This window comes from Ambystoma mexicanum, chromosome 11 (assembly GCF_040938575.1).
Source record: "Ambystoma mexicanum isolate Mex_15411 chromosome 11, UKY_AmexF1_1, whole genome shotgun sequence".
NCBI lineage: Eukaryota > Metazoa > Chordata > Amphibia > Caudata > Ambystomatidae > Ambystoma > Ambystoma mexicanum.
Genome location: NC_090934.1, coordinates 1395082636 through 1395106200, shown reverse-complemented (window position 1 = coordinate 1395106200; position 23565 = coordinate 1395082636). Strand labels below are relative to the sequence as shown.

At 47.3% G+C, this 23565-nt stretch overlaps 1 protein-coding gene across 4 annotated transcripts in view; it reads right to left on the bottom strand.

The window, feature by feature from the left end:
• Window positions 1-23565, bottom strand: part of LCTL (lactase like) — a 239428-nt gene that overhangs the window by 59713 nt on the left and 156150 nt on the right. For 2 of the 4 annotated variants that reach the window (XM_069625015.1, XM_069625014.1), the window contains exons 10-12: window positions 20691-20817; window positions 18999-19198; window positions 7168-7231 (exon numbers count right to left, since the gene is read on the bottom strand). In XM_069625015.1, the coding sequence (XP_069481116.1) occupies window positions 7168-7231; window positions 18999-19198; window positions 20691-20817 (391 nt within the window). The remainder of the gene's footprint in view (window positions 1-7167; window positions 7232-18998; window positions 19199-20690; window positions 20818-23565) is intronic. The other 2 variants (XM_069625016.1, XM_069625017.1) reach the window with 1 other exon arrangement.

The window sequence follows — 23565 nt, the reverse complement described above, 5'->3', positions numbered from 1 at the left end:
CTTAATTTCCACTGGGCAATTTTGTGTAAATTTCAATGTTCGTGACTGACTGTGGTACATTCTTTATTCTTTTATGTGGTATTTCTATGAAGATAGTCTGTTCTTTCTCAAATTTCTTTTCTAACTTTTTTTTTTTAACTTTCTTTATTTGTCTTGACAACACACCAGAACAAACAAGTCGCCACATGGCACCAGCAATGAGTCAATGGCCCTCATTACGACCCTGGCGGAGTGGGTTACCGCCAGCGGTAATCGTGGCGGACCCGTCCGCCCTACTACGAGTTCCCGTAGCGCCATGGAGCCTTTCTCCGCCTGGTTTTACCGGGCGGAGAAATCCATGGCGCTAAGGGACCTCGTTGTTAATTACGCCACCGTACTTTACGGTGGCGTAATTAACGCCATCCCCACTCCCATTATACCCTATGGGGCAAGAATGGGAATGGGGAAGGGCAAAATGGGGATTGGGGATTTACCGCTCCGCCAAGGTCGGCATGGGGTGGAAAATCCGCCAACCCCCATGGCGCTATCGGCAGCTTTCCGCCGTGCTCCGCATTTAGCACCGCGAATTCCGCCAGGGTCGTAATGAGGGCCAATGAAGTTAACAATATACATTATTAGCCACATATCATGCATCAGTTACGCTACACAGAACATGAGGCAGCAGGCTGGACATCAACAGTTTATATCAGAAAAAGAGCATCACTTATGGGGAGCCACTAGGGGAGGACACAACCGAGTTCGTGGGTGAGGCCGTGGCAGCCATATAGTCCCAAAACTTCCACCAGATGTCTCTCGGCCTCGAGTGGGAGTGCTGCATTGCATTCCAAGATTCCTCAATATCATGAACCCATGTGATTGACCTGAGCCACTGTGCATAGGTAGGGGCCCTAGGACGGAGCCAGCATAATAATATACAGCAGACCGCCAACAGCATGCCCAGGCCTGCAAGTTTCTTAGAGTCGCGGGGAAGCTTTGGGAGGTCATGAAATAGGCAGTGTAATGGGGTGGGGGCTATGGTATAGTCCAGGATATCTGATAGTGTGGAGCAGACGTCTAACCAGAACTGGGTGAGACGAGGGCAGTGCCACAGCATATGAATGTAGGTAGCCCGATCCATGCCACACCTGGGGCAGCTGCGAGGAACGGTGCTGAACATGCGATGTAGTCTTACTGGTGTATGATGGTATCTGTGTAGCACCTTGAATTGTATTAATTTAAATTTGGTGTTATAGGATATATTGTGGGTGCGGCCACACATATAGGACCATCTCTCGTCAGTGAGTTAAATTCCCAGATCCTCCTCCCACGCACGTTTCAACCCTGTAAAGGGGGGCGTCCTATTCTTGAGTAATGAGTACAGCCTCGACACTTTGCCCTTAAAGGAGAGGTAGGAGCAGAGTTCCGCCACTATTGGCTCATCTAGGGGTAAGGCAGGGAAATCAGGGAATTTGGATTTTAGATTCTTATGTAGTGAGGAGTATTGTAGCCATAATGAAGGCCGGCCTCTAAGAGGTGGAGGAAGATCCAGCCACTCAACAAAGTTCTCCCGTTCATAGGCATCACGGAGTGCCAGGAAGCCGGCATCCGCCCAGTGTGATACGACTGATTGCGGGATATGTGGAACATCGGGGAGAAAGTTCCATAACGGCAGGTCACCGTGAAATGGATGGGGCATGCCAACCATTGCCCAGAGTTTGGACAACGCCAGGGATGTGGCAGGAACCGGGTCTGCGGAGTCTGGGTCAGAGGGTGCTGGTTTGAGAATCAGGGAGCCTATCACACGGTCCGAAACTGCTAGTTTTTCCAGCCGAACATGTGGGGGGGGATCAGTAGTATTAAACCAGTACGACGCAAACTGCGATTTGGGCTACTATCCAGTATCTGGTGAAATCAGGAGCATTGAACCCACCCAGTTCTTTGGGGGTGGTCAATGTGGAGAGTTTAAGGCGAACAGCTCCCGAATGCCATAGAAAGGTGTTGGTTATCTGACGCAGCTTTTTGAAAAAAACATCCCCAGGCCACACAGGGAGGTTGGTAAAACGATACAGAAGTTGGGGTAATACCACCATTTTAAGGATTCCAATCCTGCCTGCTAGTGAAATGGGGAGCTTGGACCAGCTGGAAGCCTTCACCGCAAGGCTAGTTAAATAAGTCTGATAATTGTCCTCACGGAGCTTAGCCACGTGGTGGGAAACCACCACCCCCAGGTAGGTGATGCTGGATGGCGACCAGTTGAAGCCGTATAAGTCTGCAGGAGGTTGTGAGGAATCTGTTAGTGGGAATAAAGTGGACTTGGAACTATTTATTTTAAGGCCAGATATGTCCCCAAAGCGAGCCACATCCGCTAACATGGGGGCGAGATTAGAGTTGGGAGACCGGATATAGAGAAGAGCGTCATCCGCATATAGGGAGATCACATTGGATTGGCCGGTCGTGCGTAAGCCCCTATGTGAGTGGGATTGGCGTGCCATGTCCGCAAAGGGTTCCATTGCAATGGCGAATATGAGGGGGGAGAAGGGGCAACCCTGTCGTGTGCCTCTGGATATCTGAAAGGGGGCAGAGCATCTGTTCTCGGTTCGAACCCTGGCCGACGGGGCAGTGTAGAGTAACCCGCCCCACGCACGGAAATTGGGGCCGAACCCGCACCTCTCAAGGACTCGCCATAGATACCTCCACGAGACTGAGTCAAAGGCCTTCTGCATGTCTAGGGTGGCTGCAACCGCCTGCGTGGTGGGACTGATTCTGCTAATTACATTGAAGAGTCTCCTCAAATTCAGGGATGTAGATCTACCCGGGACAAATCCCGCCTGGTCGGTGTGAATAATGTGCGGCATATGTGGGGCTAGGCGGTTGGCCAGCAGTTTAGCATATATTTTAACATCACTGTTAATCAGAGACAGCGGTCGATATGAGCCACACTGAGTGGGGGGCTTACCCGGCTTAAGGAGCACTGTTATCAGCGCTTCTCGGAGAGATGGAGGAAGAATACCCTTTTCACACGATTCCTCCCACAGGGCCAATAGCTGCAGGATCAGGATCAACTTATATCTCCAGGAGTAGGCTGGTTTCGGTGGACAGCACTGAGAGGGGGAGGGCCTCCAAGTAGGAATCAATTTCCAGGGCTTGGGGACCATCGGGGGCAGAGTACAAGGAGGTATAGAATAACTGAAACTGGGAGTTGATGTCCTGGGGGGAGGTGGTGAGCAAGCCATCTGCTCTCACTATCACAGGGATATGGGGGGCACCGAACTCCTGGCGCAATAGCCTGGCTAGCAAGCGACCCGGGCGTTCGCCCTCACCGTATTTCCTCACCGCCTGGGGGGAGTCTAGGAATTTAACCTCACGCTGGGCAAGGTCACGAAACCTGTCCAGCTCGGAACCCAGCGCAGCCAGATTAGCTGGGGAATGGTTGTGAGCATATTGGGATGCAAGGATAGCCAGGGCCGTTTCACTGGCCGCGATGTCTGAGCGGATTCCTTTAAGGATGCCGCAGCACTTGGATATGGCCATCCCCCTCACGTACGCTTTGAACGACTCCCACAGGACAGCATGCGATGCTACCGAACCTGTATTAATCTCAAAAAATTCCTCAATGGAGGATTCGAGTTCGGTTGCGAAGGCCTGGTCGAGAAGCGCGTATGGTCTTAACCTCCACAGCCTAGCTTTTTCAGCATCAGGGCCCCAGTTTAGGGATATGAGTACCGGCGAATGGTCCGAGATCGTCCTAGGAAGGATAGCCAAGTGGGACACGGATCTGACCAATGTGTCCGTTATTAGCCATCTGTCTATCCTGGAGTGGGAATTGTGGACCGAAGAATAGAAGGAGAACGTGCGGGAATCAGGGTTCATTAGACACCATACATCCACAAGTGCCAGCCGAGGGAGGGATGTAAGGATAGTGTAGGCTGCCTTGGAGAGCTGGCGAGGTCTGGTGCCCGACCTATCTAGGGTGACATCTAGTATGGTATTGAAATCGCCCCCCCATAATATCGGAAGTAGGGGGTAACTTTCGAGGAGGGCAGCTAGGTGCAGGTAAAATTCAGGGTCGTCGATATTAGGACCATATATATTCAGGATGGCTATCTCTTGGTGGAGCAATCTGCCAGCAATGAACACGTATCTGCCCAGAGGATCGATATGCGAGTGGTGGCATGTGAAGTTCAGGCTCTTGTGTATCAAAGTGAGGGTGCCATGGCTTTGCGTTGAATAATTAGTATAGTACCTCTGGGGTCCCCATTGCCTAGCAAACCGCTTGCACTGCTCCGATCGAGCATGGGTTTCCTGTAAGCATAGAATCTTCACCCCATGACGTTCAGCATGTAGCTGTACCTGCCTCATCTTTCTGTGATTGCCCAACCCCCGAATATTCCAGCTCATGAAGGTCACATCAGTGTTAGCCATACTCGCGCGAGTACTGCTTGAATTCCTGCCACGGGGGCGCCAACCACAGGGAGCTAGTGGGTCCTGCGGTGTGCGGGGCCCCGTTAGTGTACTCAAAAAACATTACCACAGTTCATGGGGCGCCTCTAGTGGTCGTCAAGACTTTTTTAACTATAACATACCCACCCCCTCCCACCACCCACATCCCTCCCCCAATCGGAAGGACGAGACCCAAATAAACCCACATCAACCAAGAAATTCTAGGCATCTACACCTGGGGGACTGTTAACTGCCGGGCAGTGGCGCACCGGACTGGGGAGTGCATGAGGAGAGTATGCAATCTAATATTATTAACCATAGCATACGAGGCATAAACAGGTAGCAGAGGGAGTCATGGCACGTGGGAAATAAAACAAGTGAGCAGGAGGGAAGCAGCCATGAGTCCCAATACACCATCTAGGGAGGCAAATATGGAGTCCGAGTGATAAGGGCGGGAAAGGAGTCCGAGGACCCACTCTCGGGGAAATAGTAGTAACTATAGAGTAATCCCCAAGACGGGGTCTTGCCGGGGAGTAATGCCTCTGGAAACAATGAGTCAGCGTGGCACAAAGGGCCACAATTGCATAGGATAAAAGGAACAACATGAACAAACCAGCAACCAATAAACTTCAACGATGGGGTGCCATCATAAGGGGAGAATCCCGCAGGGGCTCCCCACTCGTCCTAGGCACGGCAATGTGCAGATTAGATATACATTCCAGCTTGGGAATAAGTGGCTCAGCCCGGGAAGTGTTCGTCGATAAATTTGGAAGCTTCCTCAGGAATGGTGAAGAAAAAAGTTTGATTAGAGTGTTCGACTCTCAACTTCGCGGGGAAAAGCATAGAGTATTTAACTCCTAAGTCCCGGAGTCTCCTCTTCACAGCTAGAGAGGTTTTCTGCTCTTGCTGCACCGCTATGTAAAAGTCCGGATATAGATGTATCCTCGCCCCCCCTGAGGAGCAGCTCCCCCTTAACTCTGGCCGCCCGTAAGAGGGCATCCCGATCACGAAAATTCAGGATCCTGGCAATGATGGGATGGGGTGGTGCGCCAGGTCTGGGTTTCGCGGTTAGGGAGCGGTGTCCCCTCTCTACCGTAAATTGAGCCGAAAGTTGGGGGCGATCCAGCAGTGTTAATAGAGTTCGTTCCACATATTCCTCCATGGGCTCACCAATGTCGTCCTCAGGTACGCCAACAATGCTGAGGTTATTTCGCCTGGAGCGGGACTCAAGATCGTCGTTCTTCTTCTCCACCGCCAGGACCCGATTGGTGAGAGTGGTAACCACCACGCGGAGGGAGCCCAGGTCATCCTCAGTGGTACCAACCCTTGTTTCGATTTCAGCGACCCGGCTATCTGTTCTCTCAATATGAGCCTTTATCGACGAGATGGTACCATTCATATCGTCTAATTTGGCATGAAGCGTGGTGAAACCTTCGCACATGTACTCAAGCATTTTTTGCGAGTCATCTGGGGATGAGGATGACGAGGCAGTGGGCGATTCTTCTGGAGGGTCGGTCGGCGGTCTGGAGGGCGTCTTAGCGAACATATTCAGCGAGCTTTGCTTCCTCCCGGCTCCCGCTTGCTTGGTCATGGTGGCAATTAGAGATCACTTCACAGGCACCCCAAAGGTGTCGGCTGTCGTGTTTGGCAGTTTCCCCTTTGGATGCAGCTAAGGATGAACCCCTCCGAGGAGGGAAGGGCCACCGAAGGCCCGTTCCGTGGAACAAAGTTATTCCGTGCTGGTGTGGGAGAGTATGGCCGGTGCAGCGATGGCGCCGGTTCGGCCACAGTCCGGCCAGGGGGGGAGCCAATGGTGAGGGTCACTCAACCCCCCACACCCCCTACCTGGCATCCAGCCCGCGGAGGAATGGCAGGCTTGAAGAAGCTGTGCGGGTGGGCGCAGGGCCGCAGAGGGCAGGCCAGCAGTGTCGGCAATCTCTCAGCAAAGGTGTGGCTGGCGTCCCCGGATGTCGCATCCGCAGTAGGTATGGCAGTAGGTATGGCGGGCCAACAGGGCGAGGCAGCCGTCGGGGAACCAGGGACATAGGAGCCCGGTCACGCAGGCCCCCCCGGATGTCGCATCCGCAGTAGGTATGGCAGTAGGTATGGCGGGCCAACAGGGCGAGGCAGCCGTCGGGGAACCAGAGACATAGAAGCCCGGTCACGCAGGCCCCTCACCGCAGCAGGCCGCAACGCCGCGGCCTCAAGTGGCCGGGCGGACCTCGGTCCATGGGGCGTCAGATGGGTTATCGAACAGAAGGAGTCCCAGCAGGGACCAGGTGGCCACAGCTCGGCGCTGAGGGCGCGGTTCTCCACAAAACTTTCCCGGGGCACAGAGAATAGGATTATAGAGATGCACTGTGCGGATGCAGTGGGGTCGCGGGTCTGAACGCGAAGGTTCTTTGCTTTCCCCGTCCGGAGCTCAACACCTAGGTGGCCATCTTGCTTCGGCGCAACAGCGCCCCACCTTTTCTAACTTTTTAAAATTGTTTTCCTACGTATGTATGTGAAAAGTCCATTTTGTTGGTTGAAATACATTAAACTAAAATAAATTCTAAAAGTCTGCAGAGCAAGACTAAATCCTGCTTCCTCGCTTAACTAAAGAGTTTAATCCGGTGCAAATCTCTTTATTCTTTGTCCCTTTTTTCGGGGATACTTTCAAATCGGGATCACTTAAAAACAAGCTAAATTATATCATATAAACTCAATGTGCAATCACGTTTTTACTAAATGTATATGGACAGTTACCTGCAGCCAGCAGTTGGTTGGTGGTGGAGCACATTTCAGTGGCTTTGCGATGCCAGTTCTCGACCTAAAATGGCAACATACTAGAAATCAGGCTGGATTATGCGATTAAGTCGACAAAGAGGCTGTTGTGGTGCACTATGCAATGTACATTACACACAGACACACATTTTAAGTTGCTTATATGGTTACATATTTGTATTGCCATAAATGGACGTCAGCCCAAGAAAAGCAAATGCTAGATACATTCATTTGTCTAAGAATCAGTTCATTGTATACTTTCACAAATACTGACGACCGCTCTTTTGAGCTGAATGATGTTAAGGTGATTTAAAAAAGAAACAATCAGCCTCATTACAAGTTTGGTGGTATGCTTGCCGGTAAAACCAGCAGACTGCCGCCAAACTTGCGCTTTTTTCCGGCACTCGTGAATGGGCAATTACCAGGTCGTTACGGCCCCGCCGGACCCGGTAATTGCCCATTCGTGGGCGCTGGAAAAAAATGCTACCCATTCCCATTTGATCCCCATAGGGTTCAATGGGAATGGGGAGCTTGGAGGCACCGGCACCATTCAAAATGGTGCCGGTGCGTCCGACATGCTCTGCTCGCGGGTGCTGGTACGCCCGCCAAGTCAGACCTGTCGGGCGGGAAGGCACCCACGAGCTAAACTCATAGTTTGCTGGTCTGGTAACAATGGTACCAGCAAGCTTAAAGGTACCATTGTTACCGGACTGGCAAACTAATACTGAGGCCCAATTTCTTTTTGAATGAAGCAGTTAACAAAATAAATTAACATTCAAAAGCAAGTTATTTGTAAGTGTCTATTGATGAAAATACTTCACTCTAATTCAGCAGTGTATAAACTGCGTCAAATCAAAAATGTGTGCTAGATCTCGTAAGCTGCAAATGGATGCCGCTGAAGCATAAATGTGTGGATTCACCAAGCCCGATATAACCATTTACTTCCATAATGGTACCACCTATTCATAAAATGGCAACCACTGGAAAATGGTGTGATTAACTGGGCATATGACAGCAATACCTAGCAAATGCACAGCCAAAATGATTGGATTTGTCAATGATTGTGTTAACAGGACTTCAGTGCAATTAAAAGATATAAATGGAGTGGCAGAAGGCACACTTCGTTAACACATTTGTATTACACCCATAGCACATTTTCTGATGCAATTAAGTTATTAGCTTTTAGCAAACTGCTTCGAAATGCCACTGGAAGGCCAGGATCTGATGCTACTGATTGTTACAGCTAGAGAGACCCCTTAATGATGTGTTTTGGTCAGGGAAGGGCAGCGGGTGTGTGGGGAATTACCATTGCTGTACAGGTAGTCAGTGGGTCGGTAAATAACCAAACAACACTCTCTAGCTTTGTATCCCTCCTCACATGTCATTTCCCAACTGTACTCCAAAGCAATAATTCTGGCTTATAGCCAAAACGAATAAACGTGCACAACTGTGCATAGTTCTGCTACACACATATACATACACACATATATACACACAACCCTCTCCAAATAATAATATGCATTTGGTAGCTTGCTGAGAGATGTAGAAGAGCTGTGCTTAGCACAGTTTATTGCATGTGGAGTAGATAGTAATAGTAGTAATGTAGATAGCGCCTTTTATCCCATTAATATGACCTCAACACGCATGTGGTGGGAACGCCCTCGGGGGACCAAAGTCCAAGGTTTGGGAAAGTTGTCTGTGGGCTTACAATGCGTGTGTGCATTTGGCCAAGTTTAGGAGTTAGGTGGGCTGATCGAGCTCCATTAATCTACCAATGGGGTGAAGTACGTTGATGGGTGCTGAATTGTAGAGGATTATGTGTTGTGGCAAGAAAAACGTTATGTGTCCATCTAAGTGGAATTTGTTGTAGGTCATCACTGCATTCTGATAGCAGAGGAGCTGGGCACTGTGTTTTAAGTCTGGTGGAACATTACATGTCCAGCTAGACCACATTTTTGTCGTAGGTTGTCACTGCATTCTGGTGCATGTAGGTGGTTAGACGTGCCTCTGGCAGAAGTCGACTGAAGTGGTGGGTGCATGCGTACATCTGCACTGGATGGAGCCTTGTCCTTGAAGTAGCTGTGTGAGGATCATCTGTATAAAGGCTGATGTATCTCTTGGTGCAATGGACATGCTGGTCTAATATATCTTCTAAGCACAATATACAGGCTATCCTCCTGAGTCTTAAGATTCTAATATCTAGTGTCTTCTAAGTGCAAGTGTATCAGCATTCCACATGAACGAGCAAAAGAAAGGCTAATATCGTGGATCAAGGCTGAGTGCAATAAACAGGTATCGCCATTCATCTTTCGCGCAACTGGCAGGCTAACCTAATACCTTTCAGGTATAATAGACAGGTTGGGAAGCAGGAATGAGACGCAGACACAGAAGACTCATGTTTGTTGCTACAGACTTTTATTAAATAATAAAGGGGTTGGAAAATGCCTCACTGCCCCTAATCTAGGAAGCATTTTGCTACCTCAATCAAAACTAAGGGTCTGTCCTGTGTCAAGATGTCCAAAGCAAAATATTCCTGTGTCTGAAATCCGATCGTAGCCCTCTCTTACAAAAGTAACTCTAATGTGTCAAGGATAATGTCTTTGGCTTTCAGAAGTGCACAAATGTTCAGGTTCAACCAGAAAATTCAAATCCTACGAAATGATTCCAACTGGGCAATGTTCACAATTCCATGGGAGGACATCCTTCCTCAGGTTTCTCTCCACAAAACAAACAGTTCACAAAACAAGCAGACAAGTTCTTTAAAGCCTATGAGGCTAACTTCCCTTTGTGGCAGTTACTATTCAATTTACAAACTTCCTGGCCTGGCATACTCTCCTGCCAGGATTCTCTTAGACAGTTCACTTAATTCACAATTCCAAGGGCATGAGTCTTCCTTGGAATTCTTTCCATACACTGGGCTTTGCCTGTATTGTCTCCTGCCAGGACTTTCTCCCATAGTTCATTCAATTCACAATCCCAGGGGCATGGGCCTTCCATGAGATTCCTTGTCATACACTTTGCTTTGCCTGGTATACTCTCCTGTCAGGACTTTAAGGTACATTTCACTTAGGATCACAATCCCAAGGGCATGGGTCTTCCTTAGAATTCATTTGTCCACTTGGCTTTCCCTGGTATACTCCCCTGCCAGGACTTTCTCATACAGGTAATTCACTTCACTATTGCAAGGGCTTGGGTCTTCTTTAGGATTCTTTTTAATACACTTTCTTGATGCAATTAGGGTGCAGATCCCAGACTCGCAGAATACCAGATATACTCCCTTGCCAGGTCTCACACTTTCAAAATCTACGGGTATATGTTTTCCTTCAAAGTTCCTCTTTTACTGGTGTATTTGTATCTCCCAAAGTTCAAGGCTCATGAAACTTAGTTTGTGGTGTGAGCCGTAGTTAACTTTCTCCCGTTTCAGTTAAGTACCAAGCATGGCTCCTCAAGCTCCCTCCCGGTGCTCCAACCTTCGTCTCTGGGCTCACTTGTTCTTGGAGGGCTCCTTGGGCTTCTCCGACCCATCTCAGGTTCCTTTCCACCTTAACTCTCTCTCTCCAGCTCTCCGTGTTGATCCGGCTTGTCATGTCAGGGCAAAGTTCCTTCACCTCACATCTGTTTCGACATCTCTCTCGTCGGCTCCACTCGTTTTACCCAGCTCGGACACCGTGGTTCTGCAGCTTGAGGCATTCGGTGTGCTGCTCCGGCTTTCCTTGTGAAGCTTCTCTGTGTCCTGTCCCGTTTTGACTTATCTCTCACCAACTGGAAAGCGTCTCCCCATGAGAGCCACCTCCTTCAATCTCTGATCTGCTTCTTCTTACTCGCCATCTTCTGGATTCTCTCGTGTCTCCTTGGCTTCCCCGGCAGCACTTAGCCAGTTGAATCTCTCTGTGTTTCTCCCGGCTCCATTTGTAAACTCCTTGACTACTGAAGATAGTTGTTTGGAACCAACTGCATATCCTCAGCAGCTAGACCCCTCACTTTGGTTCAGCTGAGCAATCTTCATTCTGGTTGCTCTCTTCTTTGTGTCAGTCTTTGTTACTGCTGTCACTACATGATGTTTAGAAATGTTATGGCTAAGCATAGGAGAATATTGCTGGTTACTGTCACAATATACCATGAGGGCCTGAGGTGTTACATGGTTGTTGTTAGTCCCTGATGAAAAGGGGCATTCCATGTTTCATCGGGTAAGTGACCGTCACCTCCATGAGGGTCATCTCCCCCTCCGTAATCCTCCCTCAAATAACCGTCTGCAGGGTTCGGCTCAGATAGCATCTGCCTTACCCTGGCTACATTATGGGGGCTCACCCCATGGAAGCAGTGATGACATTGCTAGATTCATCACATAACCCTCACATTGTCAGGTGATTATATACAGGATGCAAGAGAGACTAAATCCGAGAGACTGGTGAGCTGCAATTAACAGGCTTTTAAAGCAGTCTGCGTGAGAATAACTCACATCTGAAGCTTGCCACCCAGTCAATCATCCTCAAGTTAAATCTATGCTCCTGGAAGACACGTAAGGCTCGAGGAAGGGTCAGTAAGATATCAGTCATTACACAGACAATGATACATGACTTTTGGAATCTAGCAAGTACGAGACTTTGCAGATTGGGAAAATAATAAGTTCCGTGGAAAACTGTAACATTAGAAGCTCCCTTTGAGGATGGGGATACTCATCGGGAATCGCAGTGGTATACAAGACGCCTGCCAGTGCAAAGTTGCTTAATTTCTTAGTCCTTAATTCCCTGGGCCTCATTCTAAGTTTGTCGGTCCGAAACAATAAACTGAAACAACTGTTGTTTCCGGACCGGCAACCTACGGGTTTGCCTGCTGGAGCCGCTGTGCCCGACAGGTCTGACCATGCCAGCCACAGCGGTCATGGCAGGCAAAGCCATCACGGAAGCACTGGCAATGTTAACAACGGTGCTGGTGCTTCTGTGTACCCACTCCCATGGGAATGGGGAGTAACGAATTTGCCGGCACCTGACTTCACGGCTGCCGGACTTGGAATAGCCCAGTGGCAACGGGAAGTCAGGCGCAGGTAATTTCTTATGGGTCCAGTGGCAACCCGCCGGTAGCCCCGGCACAGTTACCGTCGGACCCGTAATGAGGGCCCCTAAGTGTTAAGTGTTGACAGAGGTCACAGCGGCCTGGCACAAGTAGTTCAGCTTGGTGAAACAGTGGTGCCTTTGAATATTGTCATTTTATTTCCTATACACACCATATCATGACGCCTGTTAATGTCCCTGGGTCTTTCGGTGCATCTGGCACTGCCCACAGACTTCTAAGAGCTATTGTTGTCTATGGTTGGAAAACTGCATTAGATTTGACAATGCACAAAGACTGTAAACTGTATCTTGTGAATGTAACTTTTTTACAGTAGTGGATGCGATTAACATTCTTGTTTGGGGACAGTAGGGTACAGTAAAACTGCCTGTGTAAGCTGCAATCATTGTGAAGCAGTCTTTACATGTCACCATTTGACCAGTACTATTTTTCAAGTGTAAATGTAATTCCACTGTCGCAGATTTTCCTGTCTTTGTTTTGCCCCGTGTGATTTCAGTGATCAGAATGAAACAAAATATTGTTCTGGAGATTGCAGAAGTGAGGAGACTTCATTTGGGGCTAATGAATACATTCAAAAGGAAATAAAACAGGCATACCAAAATGCATAATTATCCTTATCCCCGCAAGGTTGCAAGAAATAAGGCCCAACAAAAGAAATAATTGCATTCCAACATGCAAGCATGCATTGGTTCACCGTGGCATAAGCAGACATCACATTAAAATTGCAAGAGGCCATTAAAAGGGGTCTCCATTTGGAAGAAATTAGAAAATTGAGGGCATGTTACAAATCTCTGATACGGACAAACAAAGAGGGGGTCCTGGGAGTGTCTCTCTACCGGCCTATATCCCGGGTTAGAGTCTCCACCAGAGTCTTTGGCTCACCATCCTTTCACAGAAGAGACATTTCCACAACATATCAATCTTTGTCATGGCCAAGGGCAGTCCAACACCGAAATTCCAGGCAATTCTCTTCTGAACAAGAGTACCAACAGCATCCCCAGACATGTGCTTCGGCCTGGTTGGGCCTCGTCAGTAAGGTGGAGCTGTGCCTAAGAACAGTGAGAAAGGGTTACACGTCTGGTGTTGTTTTGGGTGTCAACAGGGTTTTTCGTCTACTCTTGGATACCATGTCAATGGTAGCGTCAATGGCATTTTTTATTGGCGCTGCAATTGCAATTTGCTCAAATGAATTTCCCTTTCGGGATGTTGTTGATTACCGATTTTCTATGGCAGCTGGTAGCAAAAAGTACTGAGTTTACTTCTGTGGGCTTCCTGTATGTTGTTGTGGTCAGTTTGGTTTCATTGGTACGGATTGTAATGTCCAAAAAGTCTATAGACGCGTCATTTGAGGTACCTGTTAGTTGCAATCCAAAGTTGTTGTCATTGAGGTATTCTTTGAAGTGGGTCAATTGCTCTGGGGTGCCAGACCATATCATGAGGATATCATCGATGTATCAATACCATTTGTGGATGAAGCTGTTGAAGTCGGGAGTAGATAGGGCATGGACCTGTCCAAATTGATTCATGAAGAGATTTGCCATTGCCAGGGCATATGTCGCCCCTATTGTTATTCCCTTTGTTTGCTTGAAGCATTGCTGGTTGAAAAAGAAGATCGTGCTAGTTAGTGAAAACTCTAGAAATTCCTTGGTGAGTTCAAGATGTGAAAATAAGGATGGTAATGCCTTGGCGAAGGCAAAGTCTACGGCTTTGAGAGCTAGGCTGTGGTCAATGACTGTATAAAGCGCTCTGACATCAAGAGTCACCAGGGAGTAGTGTGGTTGCCAGATGACATCCTGTAGAACAAGCTAAGTGTGAATTGTATCCTTTAGATATGTGGGAATCTTTGGTACTTCTGGGAGAAGTATGTTGTTGATATATTTACTGAAAGCTTCAGTTATCCATCCTATTGCGCTGGGTATAGGACGTCCCTCCTTTGCCTCCAGGCACCCTCACTCCACCAACTACGTAAAAATGACACACTTGTGCCATGCCTTCATATCAAGGCCGATGCAGGACAATACGATTGGTCTAATCAGACCTTGCCCATATACAATGGTGCATTAACTCCTAATTCAGTACAAGCCTAAAACGAACAGCCCGCCGTCGAGCAATTAACATGTGCGTCGTAAGTCTTTTCATGATTTACACACACACTCGCTGTCATACCTCCACTGGACACCACCGGGGACCCACGTGTCTTCTTGGCAACAACCAATGAACGCACACAATGACCACAGCTGTGGACCAATCCTGAGCCTACTTACAAGAGCCTGTCATTTAGCACATACTATTTATGCCATGGGCAATCCTTCACACAGTATCACTGTGATCAGCACCTTCGTGCTCCGGAATCGCATCTAAGCCGACCGACAGGTAAAAGAGTCGCTCTTACGTAGTCACCATTAATCCCTATAAGTCGTGGCTCCTTACGAATCACACAACACAGGACCAGAACAGCACATGCTCCTCATCTGCCTAGTTAGGTCTTACTGTCACCGACCAACATCACCAATAGCCTCACAACTCCGCCTTGAATTGCTAGACCGCAACTTGCCACCCTTGATTCTAACCAAGCAGTGGAACACAGTGCCACCATGCAACCCCTTAGAAAAGACTGCCACTTAACAAGCGCTTGATGTTTTCGCTTGTCTGCATCAGTGTCGCTCTGAACGCATATCTTCACGTACTGGAGCCCCCCACTCACACAGGCAAACTGACCAAATACCACTCCACATCGCGTCTCCCAAGCTAATGAGCACTTACAGGCATATTCGATAGGACCCACACCACCCCATCTGCGGCGCACCCCTTTCTTTCACTCTGGGTCTGCCCAATAGGGCAGTCAGTGAATATCCCTTCTAGAAGGGATTTCACAAACCCTCAATCCGAGCACCAGTGCCACCATGTTATGTTATGTTAATAACTTTTCTAAAGCACGCAGTCACCCTAAGGTATCTTGGCCCTAGAGGACGAGGCACAGCCGTAGCCAGAACTTACTCCACTAAAACAGGTAGGTCTTTACGGCCTTCCTAAAGGCCAAATGGTTGGGTAGTTTTTTTTATAGCTAACTGCAGCTCATTCCATAACCAAGCTGCTGCTATTGAAAGGGCATGGCCTCTAATCCACACACGCCGAAAGGAAGGCACACAAAGCTGATCAGAAGAGGTGGAGGGCTGACAGCGCTCCGGACTGTAGCGAGTGAACTTTGCTCAGAGAAATTCTGCACCTTGGTCATGCAGCGGCCTGTGGACAACACATAACGCCTTGAAGCTAATGCGTTGGGCAACCGGGAGCCAATGAAGGGACCAGAGCACAGGTGAGATATGGTTCCCCATATGGCGTGCGTGTTGCCACACGCCCTGCTAGGTTTTGTAAACACTGCAGTCGCTGAATCAACCCCTTCGGCGGGGCCAGGTAGGGGGAGTTACAATATTCCAGCTGAGATAGCACCATAGCTGCTACCACCGGTGGACGAAAAGAGGCTGGGTTCAAGGGAAGCACTTTCTTAAGCACGGTAAGCTGAAAATGACCGGATTGACAGACAGCTGCTACTTGGTTATTCATAGATAAAGATGCAGACAGAACTACACCCACGTTTTTCACCTTCTCTGCCAGAGCTGGGAGGGGGCCAAGAGACAAAGGCCAGAAACTGGACACCCAAAGTGAAGGATCAGGGGGACAGCCCACCACCAATACCTCAGTCTTGTCTCTGTTCAAGTTAATCCAGTTGTGGTTCATCCAAACCCCCACGGCCGCCATGCACTCCCGTAAACACGACGACCCCTCAGCCCGATTCAGATCTAAATGGATCAGGATCTGGGTGTCGTCGGTGTAAGAGCAGCACCTGACGCCGAAAGGAGCGGATGAGACACACAAGTACCCAGATGTAAATATTAAATAGAATCAGAGACAGGGAGGAACCTTGCAGCACCCCACAGCTGAGAAGACAGGGGTAGAAAGAAAAGGGGGCATGGCAAGGGTATGAGTGCGGTCTGCCAGGAATGAAGTGAATCAGGTCAGCACATGCACAGATATACCCATCTGGGCCAGACGGGACAGCAGAATGGGATGGTCAACAGTGTCAAATGCTGCTGACCGATCTAATAAAATCAGGGTCCCCACACCACCTGCGTCCACCAGCCTGGTCATGTCATCCTGGACGGAAACCAAAACACTCTCTGTATCCTCTCTCAAATCCCACGGGCATACCTTAACCCCTTGCTCACAAACCTCATACATGGGACACACCCCAGCAGCAAGCACTGATCATCATGGTGAGCTTTGGCACCAATCCATGGCCAACCACCCTCACAACAGGGACATCACCCAGCAGCCTGCACCTCGCCAAATCAAACTCACACATGGGGCCTGCACACATGCACAGCACAATTGACACACCCACAACACAACAGTGCACACAAGCACAACACTATTGACACAAGCACAGACACCAGCGTCTGGATGAACATAACTAATCAAATAGACTGCCTGGCCTCCCTCAGGTACATATCGCTTTTCACTTCTTACAGTGGCTAATAGCCAATCCTATTAGGAACTGGTATCACAACAACCCCCAGGTCGATGACATCCTTAAGAAGGATCATCTACCATTCATCCTCTGGTAACAGCCTGTACATATCATTCAGTGACACTAAGCTAATTCAAGCTACCTTACACCAACTGATCTCTATACCCCTTCTCTCCCTCTGCCACCCTGCTCATTTCTCTGCCGTGGTGCGTTTTGTGAACAATTGTATGTGACTAAACATGGATATGTACTATTAATACTGTTTTCCTTAAATGCATGTTCAAACTGTCAATACGACGGCACTTCACACCCCACTACGAACAATGGCCCTCATTACAAGTTTGCCGGTCCAGGAACAACTGTGCCGGTAAGCTTATCGGCATGTATTTTCCGGACCGGCAAACTACGAGTCTGTAGCCAGGTGCCATACCGCCGACCAGGGCAGACCTGGCTGGCAGAACGGCACCCGGCCGCAGACTTACACGGAAGCACTGGCACCGTTATTAGCGGTGCCTGTGCTTCCGTGGTCCCCATTCCCAATGGGGATTTACAATTACCGGCGCCTGATTTACCGGACGGCCGGAGTTGTAATGCCCCGGTGTTTCCGGCAAGTCATGGTTACCGCCGGACTCGTAACGAGGGCCAATGTATATATACTGTTCCTGGATGTATGAATAAACCATGTTGTGCCGAAATGCACTAACCCTGTCACAAACACACCACTTTGCACGCAGAGCCTTGACAAAGACTTCGGTCGAAATATGTATGGCTTTTCTCACATGCACCTAGCACACTGTGCCAGGACAATTGTTACTAGAATCAGCAAATAAAAATATCAATGTGTTGAACTCAAATAAGGTATTTTGAAGTTCTTAAACTAGCAATTGCAACCTGGTCATAACCACATTCCAGCGCCATCACTAACAAGGTTTGCCTACCCACCAGTATACAGTTACCGTTGGGAACTTCAGACTTTTGCTTCCCAAGCAAACCATGTGTTGGGCTGCAGGAAACAACCAATGTCTCAACTAAACCAAGTGACAGCGCAGGTGTCTGCCATTCCTCTAAACTCCAGTCAACCCTACCACTGCTATATACATATTTATCCACACAAACACATATGACTGATTATCGTGCATTATGGCACCATGTCAACAAACATTTCAGGCGACACAATAAAGCACAGGTCCAAAGACTGTTAAGTTTTTTAATGCCTCCAGAACCCTGAGATTATAAGAACTTTAATGTAAAGATTATTTTCTGCTTCTCAGGGATCTCGTTCCTTGAAAACACACACACATGCACTGGGGAAAGCATTCACAGTGTATGTCCATGCCCAATGGGCACTGTGGGTATGTTACCGTGGGTTTATCAGTGGGCATATCATTGAATGTGTAGTTATAATTAATCTTCTTTAATGAAAACCTTAGAAATTCCCTCAAACAACTTTCGATGAAGGAACATCGTAGTTCCAACGCAAATCACAAAAAGCCAGAAACATTTCCGAGTTATGGTTCCCAAATCATCCATGACTCATTCACCTTGATACACTGCTCATGACTCCACTTAAACATCACATATGACCAGCAATTACCCAGAGTGCCCACAATGGAGTAGGAACAACAAAAGCTAATGAAAGGTAGCCGTAACCCATACTGCTCATGTTTAGTTTTACTTTTGATTTGAGAGCCAACACAATAACTGCACATATTATTTTCAAGAGGCTACCTTTCATGTCACTGAGCACATTATGTGATGTCATGTTGTCATTAACAATACACAGCTAGGCACAACCCCGCAACTTTTCAGTATTTGAATGCAAATCAATCATTTGCACACCCATATTAGAAATGGTCACAATATCATCTCATCAGGGATAACCCAAGGGTCTTGGAGTTTAGTGATGTTTGTTCATTAATTCGCACATCAAGCAGATCTCTGGGTTTTTTCAACCAACCTTCTGTGAAGTCTTGGAAGTGTAACAATGCCCACTGGATGCAAATGTTGAAATGCTACTTCCTTTTTTTTACCGCCGGAGCCCATTAAATTGTATATTGCTTTTTGTTCATTAGAGAGAACTGATTGATGTGCAGACAAATGAATTGTTAGTGACCGATTACAATACCTGCTACCACTGATAGCATTGTGCCAAGATAAATCCACTGATGCATAGATAATTTAAGAACGTTGACGCTTTTTTTCTGGTGGCCCTTACCTCCCTCACGTTGGGGAACCCATTGACTGTGATGATCTTCTTGTAGAATTGAACGGAGGCCTTGGGGTATCGTGGTTTGTTCTTGTTCTTAAATTCCACATAGTACAGTCCAAATCTCTCAGAGTAGCCTTCATCCCATTCAAACTTGTCCAGCAGGGACCAGGCCGTGTACGCCTTCACCTTCACACCGTCCTTTATGGCTGAGAAACAATAGTTAGATGGGGATAAGTGGAATAAGGGCAAATGTCCCAGTTATACAAAGGCCTATTCAGTGACCCTAAGAGTTAACGATATAATACTTTAATCTACAAAGTATGTTTCTATGACACAAACCTTACTCAAGATGACTTCCAAACTCAAGAGGATATCACCACTCATTCACACTCCTAAAAATAACAATCCGAATTTTGCATAGAGTTAAAATCAAGGTTAACATGTAGTTGTATTCAGTGGGGATTTACATTGTCATCATAATGTACACCCTACTCAGCACTTTCTTAAAGTGCCCATTATAAAATAGAATCTTTATGTCTAGAAACAATAGCCACTGTGCCTGTTGAACTGTGGGCCTGCATGCTCATCAAATATAGTTTTTGTGACCATGTAACAGAAGCACGTTTTCCTCATTAAATATGGACAGTTTTTTCTTGACTTTAAAATAGTGGCTTGTTTTGCCATTTTGATTAGTGGAGTCCATGTGTCCAGTGGAGGGTAGAACATCTGCCCAACTTTAATACTGAAAACCAATATTTGCACACAATGTTTGCTCATAAATTGTAGTGATTGTGCCTGTTAAATAGTAAAACGGTTGCTCTTTGAATAGTCTGTGTCCAATGCGTGAGCTAATTTTTCAGTGCCCAATAACAAAGAACTATTCTATCCCTTAAGCCCTCCTTTACATAACAATTGCTTAGTTGCCTGACTACCCAATAGTCATTCATGTCCTCATTAAATGGCAGAGGGGATTTCTCATTGAATTGTATTGCGTGGGTTCAGAATGTTGACAATTAATTGGTATAGTAGGTCTTTGCCCAATAATGAGTACTGGCTGGCCCCAAATATTAAGTATTGTCTGCACAATACTTTCTGAGCCCATACACCCAACACATTTTTATTAATGGGGAAGGGGGAAGGTGTGTAATTAGGCTGCTAGGCATCTACAAGCAAACAGGGGGGCAAACGGGGGAGCAGATCACCCAGTCTCTGGTTAGGTGAGGAGTGGAGGGGGTGTTGACCTAAGTGTTAAGGAGAAGCTAGTTATTCGTTACAAATAGTAATCACTTTGCCTAATTGCATGTGATGAGAAATCTCTTTATACCCAGTTAAAAATCCCTTGAACAAAAAATGGAGAGTAATTTTCCTCAATAATTAATAATCTCTTTGCCCAATGGTTCTTGATGTCCCTGCCTAAAAAGGCAGCTAACGTCCGGGTCTTTGTGATCGTGAGCTGCAGTAGAAAAATTAAATGTCATTAAAAAGTACTTTCAATGGCCAGGAAGTGTACCGTCTGAGCCAATTTATGATGTGTTACCAAAAGCAGGGTTGCGGAAGAAGGGTATCCTTGGTGTTTTAGGGCTGCTGTCGACACAAATAGCCATTGTTATTTGATTATGCAATAGTTCGGGCATGTTGCGCTAGATCAGGGGCCACTCCTTATAGGTAGAGGCATTCTATAACCTTTTCTGTGTGTACCTTTTAGCATCTCGTTGGTGTAGCCTTTCAGGTATTTGATTCTCCATTCGTCACACAGCTGAGGACACTGCATCTTTTCAGACACCCCATTTTCCGTCACGTATACTATGGGATTTCCATACTGGGTCTAGGACAAAAGAAAAATGGAACGGGATGAATGAAGCTGATGAAAGACGGAATTTAGATGGTCCGGCTACAAAGAGCACTATGGTCATTCACAATATTGTGCAGATAGTTGTACTGATACACACCCAAACCACATTGAGCAGTGCAAGGCATCAGGTAGTTGGCAGCAGGGACGTCATGTAAGGGTCGCCAGAGGTCGCAACTGCGACTTCTGTGGTCTCCCTTGCAGATATATATATATATTTATTGTAATGCAAGCTCCTGGGCTGTGGCCAGCACCATGTGGCTCTTTACTTCTGGAGTGGCTGGCTTTCTTGTTCAGGCCCCTTAAAAAAAACAGGAGTGCCACAAGTCTAACACTTTCAGCAGTGACCCTAAATAAGAAAGAATAGGAATACCAAATAATGTGTCTTTCTGGAATTCTGTACAATAATTGCTAGATTCGTTAAAGGTTTATTTCAGGCACACTTCAGGGGGTGAGTCACTGATTTAGTCTGTTCTTAAACGCCTCAACTCAGCCTTTCATCCTTCTGAGGTCGATAAATGAGTACCAACACAGATTGGGTGATATTGGGTGTATATTTTTTCTATATAAAGCGCGTAAATGCTATATAATAACACATCATTATTATTTGGTCATGGACATCTGCCTGCATTCACAGTAATTTGGTAATATGGGCCTATACACACTGATCTTAATGATACATACGGCGATCCATTTTGTATGAAATGTACATCACATTATAGTGATATCGTAACCACATTTTTCGTAGTGTACAATGCTATGTGATGCCACTTCCTGTTGTATCAATGGGTGAAAGGTTGTGCTCCATTGCTTCCCGCGATATCACTTTGGGGTGGGGTCAAATGACATCACTTCCTGTGATGTCATCAGGGGTCAAGGGTTGTGTGATGTCACTTCCGCTACCCCTGGCATTTTGGTGAAATGACATCCCTGGTTGGCAGCGAGGAATCAAACGCTGTCAGGCAGCCACGTGTCCGCATAGTACTAGCTGGGATGGATAATTATTGGTAACACATATGGATGTCTGTATTTACAGCTCTTGGGTGACTTGCAACAAACTTTTGATCAACTGTTACTTTTTACTGTGAAATAACTGTTGATAGTTCCACATGTTGTAGAATGCATTCAGTGTAGCGTGGAGCTAGTTCTCATGTGTGGGGCCACTGACGACCTTCATGAAGCGATGAACAACAAAGCTAGACAAGAAGAGTATACAATAAAGGTAGTACCACATACCTAGGCATGTAAGCAGATGCCACTCAGCTTACCACATCCAATCTCAACATGCCGCCACCACTTGCAGCAGAGCTCCCGCCATGAAATGGAGCTTTTTGGAAGTTGGATAACAAGGGAAGGATAGGGTGAACCTGGAGCTGGGACTAAAAAGAGAAATGGCAGTGTCCGGACAGAAGGTCAGCATAGGGACATGTGCTTGGAAGATGGGGGCAGGTAGAAGAAATGGAGATGGTTGTACACATAAAATATACCTTTGTGCAGAGAGCAGAAAATGGCAAAGTGTGGGGAGACATTGGCTACATCCCTGGGCGTAACACAACATGAAAGCAAGTAGGATGAGGGAAGCATATGCCATTTTCTGTGGGCAGGGAAGAATAAAGTTACATGCCATCAATAGAGGATCTGGTAGCCATTGCAAATGCTGTGGTAAGCACGTGTAGAATTCTCGTTGGCTTGCAAGTTAAAGAACACCACGAGGCAACATCACTCGAAAAATGTTGAACTGCCAATTATTGGTAGTTTATTGTATCTACTGAGCGTTGAAGTCTGAGCTTATCTATTCATTCTGCTCCTTACATCCAACCACCCACATGTCTACAATGTCATGCAAAGCCCCTATTCCATGTAAGTAATTGAATGAGCAAGAGTTTGCCAATTATCTGAATTAAGCTATAAAAAACCAGGGTCTCTGGAGTGTATCGGGTGGTAAAACCCCATTGTATGAGGGTCCCTGGCATGTTCCCCGGTACAGCCTGGGGCCCGGTTATTATACATACTAGCAACCAGTTTGCAAAGGTAGCGGGCGCCCCTCTCTCGACAGAACAAGGCCTGATAACCTGTTCAGTGGTTATTAACCACTTGAGAGTTCGCAGCCACTGCTTTTACTCACTGTGCCTTTCACAGATGGGAAATATCCATTTGCATATCAGTCTTTGTCCTGCCCAGGGGCAGTCCAGCACCGAAATGCAATGGCAATTCCAACCTGAACGAGAGTACCACCAGCAACCCCATACACGTGTTTCACCCTTGTTGGGGATCATCAGTGAGGTGAAGCTGATGCCTCTCTAAGCACAGTGAGAGGGAGACCACGTCTGGTTGCCCCCAGGAGACCTAGGGTTACCAATCCCAGGTTCCTTGAAATTTAGTTTGCAAAGGTAGCGGGCGCCCCTCTCTCGACAGAACAAGGCCTGATAACCTGTTCAGTGGTTATTAACCACTTGAGAGTTCGCAGCCACTGCTTTTACTCACTGTGCCTTTCACAGATGGGAAATACCCATTTGCATATCAGTCTTTGTCCTGCCCAGGGGCAGTCCAGCACCGAAATGCAATGGCAATTCCAACCTGAACGAGAGTACCACCAGCAACCCCATACACGTGTTTCACCCTTGTTGGGGATCATCAGTGAGGTGAAGCTGATGCCTCTCTAAGCACAGTGAGAGGGAGACCACGTCTGGTTGCCCCCAGGAGACCTAGGGTTACCAATCCCAG